At 49.0% G+C, this 12711-nt stretch overlaps 1 protein-coding gene across 1 annotated transcript; it reads left to right on the forward strand.

Moving 5' to 3' along the window:
- The first annotated feature begins 2798 nt into the window (after positions 1-2798).
- LOC149347201 (uncharacterized) lies at positions 2799-5989 on the forward strand. The gene has a single exon (XM_089586941.1). The coding sequence runs from the start codon at positions 3367-3369 to the stop codon at positions 4564-4566; it is 1200 nt and encodes a 399-aa protein (XP_089443067.1). The 5' UTR covers positions 2799-3366; the 3' UTR covers positions 4567-5989.
- Positions 5990-12711: the final 6722 nt, after the last annotated feature.

A 12711-nucleotide genomic window follows, 5' to 3' on the forward strand; every position in this document is an offset into this window, starting at 1 on the left:
CGGTGGTGTTGACACATCAGTGGCCAGTGTTTACGTGCGCAGCACGCTGTGTTTTCGTGCAGTGTCGTCGTGTTTTGCCCTGCGCCAGCTCATCCCTGGTGACTTGTATGCTCATCATTGTACGTGGGGCAGTGCGCGCAACGACGGTGACAACCGGCATGACACAGCAACGCTGCTGGGACTAACTCCCCTCAACACTGGCCAGCCCACCTTCCGACGGCGCAGATCACCAGGTTCCTTCCCCATCACTTCCCCATCACCATAGAGCCCACTGCTGAAGAGGCGCGCACCATGCATACGTACGCAATCACGAATTGGGGCTGCTTCCACCAAGAGGTAGACGCTGCCGCTGCGTCCGGCGCTTATTACTTCACCACTCTTGTCAGGAGCGCCCTCGCAGACACGCGTCACGCAGGGTTGCGGGCAGGTCAGCCAGCACCCGACAATAAGCTGCTAAATCTGCGCGAGAAAATGGACAAGGCGGAGCGCAGGGCGCCACGGACGGACAGGCCAGAAGACTGGACTATCTACAATCGGCTAGAGGCAGCGGCAAGGCGTCACGCCAAGCTCTACCGACGGCAGTGGGCTTCTCTCTACAACATGATGGAGAAGGAAGGAAGGAAAGAGGCTTTAATGGATAATGGCGATGGAGAAGGATCGCAGCTCGCGGCGGCTCTTCACCGCCCTGCGGCGCATCACTACACCTCAGGTGAACCCTCAGCCCCTGGCTGCTCTCGCCATCTCGAGCGGCCAAACAAACCAACAGCTGGCTGAGCAGTTCGCTGACAGGTTTGCGCCGCAGCGCCCCGCGGGCAGTACTGTCCTTACACTAGCCACATAGCGCCCCAGTTTCGATGCCAGGGTCTCTTCCCCCGCCCCGAATGACGGCCCCTGCAACGCGCTCTTTACAGCGGCAGAACTCAACGACGCGCTGCGCCGCTGCACCCGCTGCTCAGCGCCGGGCAAGACGAGCTTACCTACCAGATGCCGCACAACCTGGACGCGGAGCAATGTCAAGTCCTCCTGCGGCAACTCAACCTGGTATGGGAACGCGAGGAGCTACCTGACGAGTGGCGCACAGCAGTCGTCTGCACGATACTGAAGACAGGCCGCCCACTCACGGAGCTCAGCTGATACCGGCCAGTGGCGCTAACGTCGGCGGCATGTAAGCTGGTGGAGCATATGGCGCTCCAACGCCTGCATGCGCGAGCCGCGGAGGCGGACTTGACGAGCGTCAGACAGGCTTTCGCGGGATGCGCTGCGCGGCAGATTCTATAGGACCTTGTCTCCGCACTCGAGCACGCCGTGGCGGCGCGGCAGGTAGCACTGCTCTTGCTGCGAGACGTGTCGAGTGCGTTTGACAACGTCCACCGTGCGGTAATTCTCGCGAGGCTGGAAGAGGCGGGCATAACCGGTATATGATACGTGTAGCATGATATATGTTGATCGTATATATGAACTTAAATTACTGCAGGTTATGTATTTTTCTACGTCTGGTGCTAAAAGCTTTCTAGAAAATCTCGGGTCTTTGGCCTACTGAAGTATAAATATTAAAACTCGGAACACTGATGCATTTGAAATACCGCATTTCAGAATAAACTATAGGCTACAATCATTGGCTCATAATCTACCTTACATACTAAACAAATATAAACACATAGCCAATTTTAGTTCTAAGAAACTGAGGACTTATTTGGTGCATATAACGATGAAAACTGCTAATTTATATGTCCCATTGTGACTTGCACTTTTCTCTTCTGCCTTACGTATTCTTATGTTTCGTGCTATTGTACCGACTGTCTTAATTTTTGTAGGTATTATAGTGTAATATGTAATGTCAAAGTGTGGTTTCTATCTCCTGTTCTTTACTGTAACTCATTGTAATGTGAATCTCTTATGTTGTTTAGTGTGCTTTTCATGTGTTAAAATATCAACTTGCTTTTTTTCTCTTCACCTTTTCGCTACTGCCATGTAATGGTCCCTTGGGCCTTTGTAGAGCTGTGTGCACAGCCTTTAGCCCAGGGTGGCCAACCAGATTTTTCTGGTGAATAAATTGCTTTGATTGATTTATTGATTGATCTGTTGCGATATGCACGTGGAGAGGTTCCTCAACGCGCACTATTCGCGTGCGCGTGGGAGGGGCTCTCTCAGCCCCGCCCGGTGGATCTAGGCGTGCCGCAGGGGTCGGTGTTGCTCTCGTTCCTGTTCAATGTGGCGATGTCGGCGGTGCCGGGCTGTCTGCCCACAGGCAACCGGCACCACGTGTACATCTCCATATACGCGGACGACATCGCTCTGTGGTTCTTGGGACCTCCAGGCGAGGCTTCCCGCGTGAGAGGCTGTGTCTCCAGAGGGCCCTTGACACTATCGGCGACCGGTTGCGCAGCCTCGGCATGGCGCTTTGCGCGGAAAAGTCTACAGCCATCGCCTGCGGAGCTCGCAGGTGCGCCCGCCTGGAGCCGCTGGCGTTGGTTGGGACGCCGCTGCCGTGGAAGAGCTCCGTGCGGTACCTCGGCCTGGAAAACAACCAGCGCCTTTCCTTTCGCCCCGCGGCGACCAGGGCCTGCCTGCCAGCAGGTGAAGAGGACTACCGCAGCCATGCACAATCTCCGGGGCCAGGGGATTTCTCAGCAGGCTACGCTGCGCCTCTACAACGCCGCAGCCTTAGGGGCGAGACTCTACGCACTGCCCCTCGTCACGGTGCGCAAACCATCATAGAAGGCACTGGAGGTGCAGCATCGCAAAGCGCTGCGAACCTGCCTCGGCCTACGCGGAAACTCGCAATGCGAGGTTCCCCGCAGGGAGGCGTCTGCAGCATGCAGACGTTGGTGAGTGGCGACACCACGGGGTTAACCCGAGCATCCGCAGGGACATCCCCGCAGGGGGATGATGGTGAGCATGTGTCACCACGGACCCGAGCATCCGCGCTTAGCCGTGCGTGGCATCGCCGTGTCCGGGGAAAAGGGGATCCTGGTGGTTGAGCCGATGCCGAGCGTTTGGACCTTTAAGGCCCCTCGGTGGAGGCAACACACCACTTTGGCCCCAGCTTCCTGTAGACGGCACCTCCGGCCTGACCCGACCGGGGGAAATCGGCAGTCGCCTTTTCCTTTCCTCCCCTCTATCTTTCACTTTCCTATCTCTTTCTTACAACTCTCCTGTCTCCTCCTGTTTTCTTCGTTTTTTCCTCTTTTTCCTGGCGGCGAGGGTTAACCGTGTGTGACCAACTACCCTGAGTTGAGTCATATTAGGTTATAGTTGAGGTGTACAGCTGGCGTGGGCAGGACTTGCGTGCAAGTTCCTGTCCCGTCCCCGTGTTGGGCTCGATGGTGGGTGGCTGCCACCACAGCTGAATAACAATTTTCTTTTATGGATTCCTTTCCTCAAACAAATGATCGCCCTCAGAAACGAGGGCGGACCGATGTCACTGCGCAGTTCCTGCAAAAAAAAGAAGTCTTCCCCAGATACCATGTTGTACATAGTGAGGTAACAGAAAAGCAAGCAAGAATCATCTCTCCTTTCATAGTTTCCAAGTCTCTGACAGAATCACTGGGCCTTGGCTACAAGGTGTCGAAGCTAGCCAGTGGGGACCTACTACTGCAAATCAAAGACAAAACACAGTTTTCCAAGCTCTCAAACATAGCAACCTTTGGAGAAATACCTGTTTCCGTCAGTGCCCACAGATCCCTCAACACTGTCAAAGGTGTCAGCTCAGAACAAGACTTTCTCACCCTGACTGAAGAAGAAATGCTGGAAGGTCTCAAAGACCAGAATGTCACAAATGTCCAGCGCATAAAAATCCGAAAACATGACAAAGAAATTCCAACAAAGCACTTAGTTCTCTCTTTTGCGTCCAGCCAACTCCCCGAAACCATAGAGGTAGGTTATATGAAAATAGCAGTCAGACCATACATCCCAAATCCTCGCCGGTGTTTCAAGTGCCAGAGATTTGGCCATGGATCCCAGAGTTGTCGTGGCCGCCAAACTTGTGCTAAATGTTCATCACACGATCATGAGTCTGAAAATTGCAATGCAGCACCGCAGTGCCCTAACTGTGAAGGGGATCACCCCGCGTACTCGAGGTCGTGTCCGACCTGGAAAAAAGAAAAGGAAATAATAACCATCAAAACAAAAGAAAACATAACTTTCAAAGAAGCACGTCAACGATTCAGTCAAACACAAGGCACATTCCTCTTCACAGCAAGAACAAATTTCGCCGATGTGGTGCGACGGGGCGGGGCATCACACCAGGCTTCGGCACCTGTCCAGGCCACACGCAGTGAGCCTGGGGCAGGGCCATCCGCGCCCCGGGCAGATGCAGTGAAAGCTGCTCTGCCACTTTCGAAGAAGGGCCCGCCGGCCTCCGGGTTGGCAGCCCGCAAGGCTTCCCCCAGTCGGGAGAGGCCTACAAACCGCACACCCGTGGGTTCTCCGCGGACCTCCAGAGCCTCTAGCGAGGCGATGGACACAACGCCAAACTCGCCCCCGCTTCAGCGGCGGCGCAGCTCGCTTGAGCGAAAAAGAAAAGACAAGAGCCCAGTAATGGCACCCCCAAATCCTCTACTGTAACTTCCTTACGACACTCCCAAAAATCATCCAACATGGCGTTCCTTATACATTGGAACTGTCGTGGAGCATTAAATAACTATTCTGATATAAAAGAACTTCTAAACACATTTTCCCCTATGGCTTTATGCCTACAGGAGACAAACTTAGGTCCCAAACACCAGAATATCCTAAAGAAGTATCAAGTCTTTCGGTGCGACCGAGAGCAAGCTGATAGGCTCTCAGGAGGTGTTGCTATTATTGTGCAGAGTGGAGTTGCAACCCGTGAAATCAAGATAAAAACCAAGTATGAAGCTGTTGCAGTCACCGTCCTCCATTTTAAAACCATCACCATATGCTCGGTATATCTACAGCCGCAACTATCAGTAACACTGCATGACTTAGAAACACTTTTACAACAGCTACCAGAGCCGTATCTGGTAGTCGGTGATTTTAATGCGCATTCCTCTTATTGGGGCAGCGAACAAACAGATACTAGAGGCCGTATTTTAGAAGATTTTATTCTATGCAACAATGTCTGCTTACTAAATACAGGGAAACAAACGTATTGCAGTCCCAGCACTAGAAAAATGAGCTGTTTAGACCTGTCTTTTAGTTCGCCTTCTATTTTTAATGATTTTAACTGGGATGTTTTAGACAATCCGTATGGAAGCGACCACCTGCCAGTTATCATTAACATGTCATCACCACCATCAGTAACCCTGACAAAACCACGCCGCTGGAAGCTTCATTTAGCCGACTGGGAACTTTTCCGAGCTGAGGCCAGCCTCGATAAAATATCCACAGAGTATTCTAGTATAGATGAACTCAACGAAATATTTACCTCATGTATTATTGCTGCAGCACAATTAGCCATTCCTCAGACTTCGGGAACGGTACGACCAGGCCATAAACCCTGGTACACACAAACATGTAGAGAAGCAAAACAGAAACAAAATAAAGCCTGGGGGATTTTCCGACGATACCCAACGCAGGAAAACTTTATAAATTTTAAAAAAGCGAAAGCTAATGCCCGGTATATACGCCGCATAGCTGAAAAAGAATCATGGCAAAAGTTTGTGTCATCAATAAAGAGCTCAATTACGTCGAAAAAAATGTGGGAACAAGTGCGTAGATTAAATGGGTGCTTCTCCGCTTTCACAATCCCTTTTCTGACAGACCCCGACAGACAAACAAACATCAAAGAACAGGCAGACATTTTGGGAGAGCACTTCTCTCAAGTTTCTAGTTCCCTCCACTATACCGACTCATTTCTAAAATACAAAAACACTGCTGAAAAACAAAGACTTCCCACGAATAGCAGGTTGAATGAGACATACAACAGTTTAATAACGTTTGAAGAAATCAATAGAGTACTCTGCACCGGAAAGCAAACAGCACCCGGGCCTGATAAAGTCCATTATGAGATGTTAGCCCATCTTTCAGAACCTGCTGTAGAAGCACTTTTAAAGTTTTTTAATAAAATATGGGTCTCCGGGAAGCTACCTGAGGAATGGAAGAAAGCAGTAATTGTACCTTTCCTTAAACCCGGAAAGCCACCAAGTTCCCCCGGTAGTTATAGACCCATAGCGCTCACAAGTTGTCTTGCCAAAACTTTTGAAAGTGTTCTTAATATCCGGTTAATGTTCGTCCTTGAATCCCGTACACTGCTTGATATACATCAATGCGGTTTTAGGAAAGCGTGCTCAACGGCCGATCATCTAGTCCGCCTTGAAAATACAGTACGAGAGGCGTTTATTCACGGACAACACTGCCTGGCAGTTTTTTTCGACATGGAAAAAGCTTACGACACCACATGGAGGTTCGGTATTCTTCGTGACCTTGCAGATCTAGGCATCTGCGGCAGGATGCTAAACTGCATAAAGGATTTCCTCTCTGACCGTTCATTCCAAGTCCGCCTTGGCTCAACACTCTCGAAAAATTTTAGTCAAGAAAATGGAGTGCCCCAGGGGTGTATTCTGAGTACAACTCTCTTTATTGTGAAAATGAATTCTCTTGCGAAAATAATGCCAAAGTCTATTATGTATTCTACATACGTTGATGATCTCCAAATAGCGTACACCTCCACGAACCTCTCAACATGTGAACGACAAATACAGCTGACGTTAAACAAACTGGCAATTTGGGCTGAAAAAAATGGTTTCAAGTTTTCCCCTCAAAAAACAGTCGCCGTTCTTTTTTCACTGAAGAGAGGCTTACAGACCGACCCCACACTCCACTTAAATGAAACAGTGCTGCCTATTAAAAAGGAGCATAAATTTTTGGGCGTAACATTTGACAGAAAACTTACATTCCTACCCCACATAAATAACCTAAAAAAGAAAGCCACTAAATCACTTAACATAATGAAAGTACTGTCTCGAAAACACTGGGGGTCTGATAGAGCATGCCTCCTACACATCTATCGCTCCTTGACACGTTCCATCTTAGACTACGGATGCGTAGTGTACGGATCAGCACGGCCATCTTATCTGAAGAAACTAGACCCTACGCATAACTCAGGCCTTCGCCTTTCATGCGGCGCTTACAGAACATCGCCCATAACCAGTCTCTACGTCGAGACAAATGAACCCCCACTAGAAGTCAGAAGAAACGCCCTTACATGTACATATGTTTTCAAAGTGAGATCCTTGCCAAAACACATCTGTTATTCCATCGTAACAAAGTGCCCTTCTAGAATAATATTCAGGAACAAACCACAAGCTACCAGGCCTCTGATTTTAAGGTTCGAAGAGATATGCCAGAATCTTGGCATAGCTGACACATTACCTAACATGGCTCAAAGACGGGACCCACTTGCCCCATGGAATAATTTTCACACCGACTGCGATCTCACGCTTACACAGTTCCGAAAAACACAAACTCCCTCACAACACATCATCCAAGAATTCCTCGCACTCGAGGAAAGGTACAGTGGCTTTGAAACTTTTTATACTGACGGTTCAAAAACAGCCGATTGTGTTGGAAGTGCCGTAGTACAAGGAAGATGGGAAAAAATAATAAGACTTCCGCAGTATGCATCCATCTTCACTGCTGAATGTTATGCCATCTGGGTTGCGGTAGAGAAAATAGTAAATGAGAACATAAGCAACAGCGTTATTTTCACAGATTCGCTCAGTGTACTCACAGCGCTTCACATCAGAAATGCAGTCACGCCACTACTCGGCGACATCATATGTAACATAATAACAGCCACTGCCCACGGACTAAACGTCAAATTCTGTTGGGTCCCTAGCCACGTCGGTATAAAAGGAAATGAAAGAGCAGACGTATGCGCAGCTCAAGCCCGGAACAAACAAATCGAGAAAGTAGATTTACCGTTTAAGGATTACATGAAATTAGTACATTTTAAACTAAGGGATAAATGGCAGGCAACATGGAATAATACAATAAATAATAAACTCCACTTGGTTAAGCCTGTGTTGGGCGAATGGAAAACATGTACTCACCAGGAACGCATTAAGGAAGTCATTTTATGCCGTCTTCGCATAGGACACACACACCTCACACACAACTTCATACTAGCAAAACAAGACAAACCTATATGTGATGCATGCGGAGACGACCTCACCGTGAACCATTTGCTATACTCATGTCGAAAGCTCGAAACACTGAGGAAGAAACATTTCACACGGTTTTACAGTGAACAAATCCCTTTTCATCCATCACTGGTTTTGGGAGAGAATGCACTTGTCGACTTGTCTTGCACATTTAACTTTTTACAAGAAGCAAATATTCTAAACAAACTATAGGTTACAACAACTCTAACACATAAATTCTAGAAACATGCATTTAACCCCGTGCTTTACAATTTATTGACATACCTCATCTTGCCTTACTTGTTTTTGAAACACCTCAGCCACTGTCTCATTCCTGAGAAGATGGCTGAGGTCCCTATTCCATCGGGTGGGAACCTCGAGATCCTTGTCCAGCCAAGGATGGCTGCTGAGGTTACCGACCCTATTTAAAGCTTTTACCATCAGTCACTTCTACAATTTTCTCATATTTTTACTAGGTTGCAGGAATTAACTTTTTAGGCCCTTTACACCGCCGTTCATTTAGACTTTTGTACAACATCCTATATAAAACAATTTTATACCCTGAGCTTGGCGCATGATAGCCTTAGTCGCTTATGCGCCATAAAACAAAACAAAACACACAAAACACACGCAATGCGAGGCGACACTGGCCGAGGCGGGCGCGTGGCCGCTGCAGCTACAGGCCACCCAGCGCTGGCTGCACCACATCGTCCGCCTTCACCGCGCACCAGACGGTGGGGAACTCCTGCAACGCGTTCGTCTACCCGCGCTCAAGAATGGGCTCGACACTGCACGAACATGATCAGCTGACGCACGCCAGGCCCCCCTACGTCCTCTGCTCCCCCTGGCCCCTCACGACGGAGGTACAGCGAGAGATCATCGGCATCGCGGGAAAACGCAGCACACCACTGTGCGGTGTAGCAGCTAGCCGGAGCCGTCATCTACGAGCAACTGCGCGACCATCTGCTTGTATTCACTGACGGCTCCGTGGAGAGCAAAAGCTGCTCGCTCACCGCAGTCGCCACCATCCCCGCCCTGCAGCTGCACCGCCAGCAAAGAGTGTCTTACCTGGGCTCTTCGACTACGGCGGAGCTACTGGGTCTTCGCCTGGGCTTGTACCTGGTGCTCACCCTTACTCCACCGCCTCCCAGGTGTGCTCTGCTGTGTAATACCCGTGCCGTCCTTAGCCGCCTGCGGACCCTTCGCCGTGGCATCACGTTGCTGTGCGAGTTACGCGAGCGAATTGAGCGTCTCGGGGAGCGTAGATGCAGCATTCGCGTGGAGTGGGTGTCCAGCCACTGTGGCATCCGCGGCAATGAACAAGCCGACGAGCTCGCCACCGCCGCACATCAGCTTCCTCCCAGCGACGAACCACTCGCCCTGGAAGACGTGAGTGCGGGGATCTACGACCACCTTCGTCAGCAACACCCGGGCCCTCGCATCGCGCGAGGAGAGCGACGCGTGCGGTGACTGCGGCGCAGTGGCGACATTGGGGCACAAGCTCCTTCGCTGTACCGCTTCTGCAGTGCCGCGTCGCGAGATGCTCGTGGCCCGCAGGGCGCTGGGAATCATCCCGGACAGTCTCGAGGCGCTCCTGTGGCCGCGCGGCAGTGCGCGCACCCGTGACAGAACAATGGTTTGCCTCTGTGCATTCATCGAGCAGGCGGGCTTGACTTCCCGCTTGCTCTTCGCCAGGTAGTGCACGCGTGACATGAACGCTCCGTGGGTGCTACCTCGGACGGTATACGCGGCCGGGCGCCCCACCCCGGCTTCTAGTGCAGTGTGCCGCGCGCGCGATTAGTCCGAGACAGGACGCTATACGTGCGCGCGGCTATGTACAGTATTTGTTTAAACTAACCAGGCTACGTGGTTTGCTTCTCATTTGTATAGTAGAGCCTTTACGGCTTTCCCTAAGGTCGAAAAGTTATTTGAAGGTGAGGACAGGGGTTCTCCTTACCACACAGAGATTTAGAGCTTGAGGGCTGGCATAATAGTTTAAATATATGATTCAAAAGCAAAACCATGCAGCATGGTTACTTTTGACAAAGACTGTACATACAGTTTACTTCAATTTTTGTAAGTTATTGTGCGCAGTGGGCCGCTCGCGTGCACTTATATAGTATACAAAGCTCTCCCCTGTCCTTTCTTGCTGTCCCTCCCCTCTCTAGTTCTCCTCACTATACTTTCCCTTTCAATTCAGCTGGCTGCAGCTCGTGTGCTTAAGATATTAGATAGCAATTAGCGCGGCCGGTGGTCAATTTTTAACGCAACAAATCGTATTTAAACCATAATCTGGCCGAAAAAGGCATAAATATATATATTTCTCACGCTTTGGGCATTCGTCTATGGAATGATAGAAGTTCTGCTTGCCACGGCAGGCCACTGAGCAACGTAATTTCCTGGCAGTATAAAGGTGTGCACATCCGTTCCTGCTTCATGGCCTGTTAGGCAACCTCTGACTCCGACGTCTGGCGAAGACGTCGCATCCCTTTTTTATTTCTGCTGCGTGTATCCTGTGCAAAACCACAGCACTGCGCCTGAAATATGCGTAAGCGGGATGTCCTGTGTGAACACTATTTGTACTTGTGTGCTCCACCAGAAGGACTCTGGTGACGAATCGCTTAGAATTGGGTCCAAAGGGAGGAAAATAAAATCTACCTCCCCTGTCCTATCTTTCGATATGAAGAGTAGGTTAATCACCAGCTGTCATTTCGTCTTTAAGTTATAGGTGTTGGAAAAATATTCCGCACTAAAGAATGGGCCTGTGTTTTCTAGGATGCGCTCTTCTGCAAAAGAAGGAGGTATTTAATCAGAAGTAGAAAACGTCCCCCCGCAATTTCGCAAAACTGCAATTTTGCAACTGCGTATAAAACAGCAATTTCTGTAGAGCCTCCGTTTTTTCCCCTTAATTCTGCGCTAATATTGCCTATATGCACAAAGCTATGCGCTGAAACTTTCCATTCTCATTTGTGTTACCTTCGCTACCATTTGGAAAATTGTTACTTTGGATGGACAAGTTTAATTCATTCAAAATTTACACAAAATTGCCAACTTTATTGGTTCGCATTTCCTTCGAAATTTTCATGAAAGTGCTTCACTAGATGGTAATCCTACCGCAACAGTAAAACGTTGCGGTATTTTTTTGCCTCTAAAATATAATCTCTAAAGCGCGCCACGTTTCGCCTGCTCAATTTTACGAGATATTTTTCGCTTAGAAAAGTAGCGGTTGGAATTGGAACTCAAACTGATAAAACGAGGTTGAGCTGCCTACTCCGCTGGCGGAGTGTCTTATCGTAATAAACTTTTTTTTTCCTGGTCAGCTTCCTTAATAAGTAGAAACAAGAATCCCCTCGCGTAACTTCTATCTGCGTAACTTCTAACAATAATGCAAGCAAGAATTTTTGCTGTGCTCCTTGGAATTGAAGGCGCGCGCTTCGCTTTGGGACCAGTTTTATACTCTTCCACCTTGAGGTAAAAGTTTCATATCCTTTCAATCAAGCCGGGCTGTTTTAATGCAAATCAAATTACATGCGCGGATAGTTGTGCCTTCTGTAATTCAGGGCGCTGCCTATGGGATGCAGTATTCACTACAGAAAACTTAGAAATCACTACCGGGTACGAGGTCTGCCAGGAGTTTGGCAGTCGCATGAGGTTGTTTTAAAGATCGGGCCTCTTTGTCATAAATTAGAAAACTTTGCAGGAAGACCACCAGTTTTACTCCGCGCTATAAAAAAAAATCTGCCTGTAAATATCTGTACATGAATGAAGGCGCAGCTTTGAAAACAGTCCACTGCTTGCATTTTCACTTCGCCGAGTATTCAACAGCTGGGTTTCTAGGGGCCGTAAGAGCGCACAATTGCCAAAAAGAGGATTATCGCTCTCGCCTATGTTGCCGCTAAATAAAAAAACAAAAAACGATGCTGCGTTCCGCCATTATTTCCGGCCACATGTTCGACCGCTCCGCAAAGTCGTACGGGGCTGTGTCAAAAATCGAGCCACACGTTGATGGCAACTTCTCCATTGCGGTATCCTGGGGCAATGGGACGGGACTCCCGTTTACTCCGGCGATAGATATCGCGCAATTTCACATACTTCAACACAAAACAAAACTCAATGGCAGAAAAAGACAAGGTGTTTCCGCCACAAGCCACGGTGGAAGAGAAGGCGCTCGAGCGCCGGTGAAGGAACACACGACAACTTGCTGTCCCTTGGATGTGAGGGCATTGCAACAGTGTGTACGTTATGCATGCGCTGTCCAACGAGTGCTGAGCAATATGAACATTCTGGACTTGCCGCCTGATAATCTTGCTGTTCATTCGGAAGGCGATAAAAAAAAAGTTAAAAATGGCAAATAAAATGGGACTTAATCCAGATCCTCCTGATGTAGAAATCCGTTAAATGAAATTTAGACAATGCTTCCTATGTTTTCTTGCCAGTTTCGAAGCGGAAATAGTTCTTTTTTTCACGACATAGTGCCGAACCATTTCCTCTTGAAAAGCGGCATGAACGGTTCCACTTTTCTGTATAGATTGCACAATTCCAGTCATGCGTCTGCACGAACTTTTTGTTTATGAGATGCTTTCGCTCTTTACCGAAAACTTCATCTCAG

This window comes from Amblyomma mixtum, chromosome 4, assembly GCF_055824585.1.
Source record: "Amblyomma mixtum isolate Tamu chromosome 4, ASM5582458v1, whole genome shotgun sequence".
Classification (NCBI taxonomy): domain Eukaryota; kingdom Metazoa; phylum Arthropoda; class Arachnida; order Ixodida; family Ixodidae; genus Amblyomma; species Amblyomma mixtum.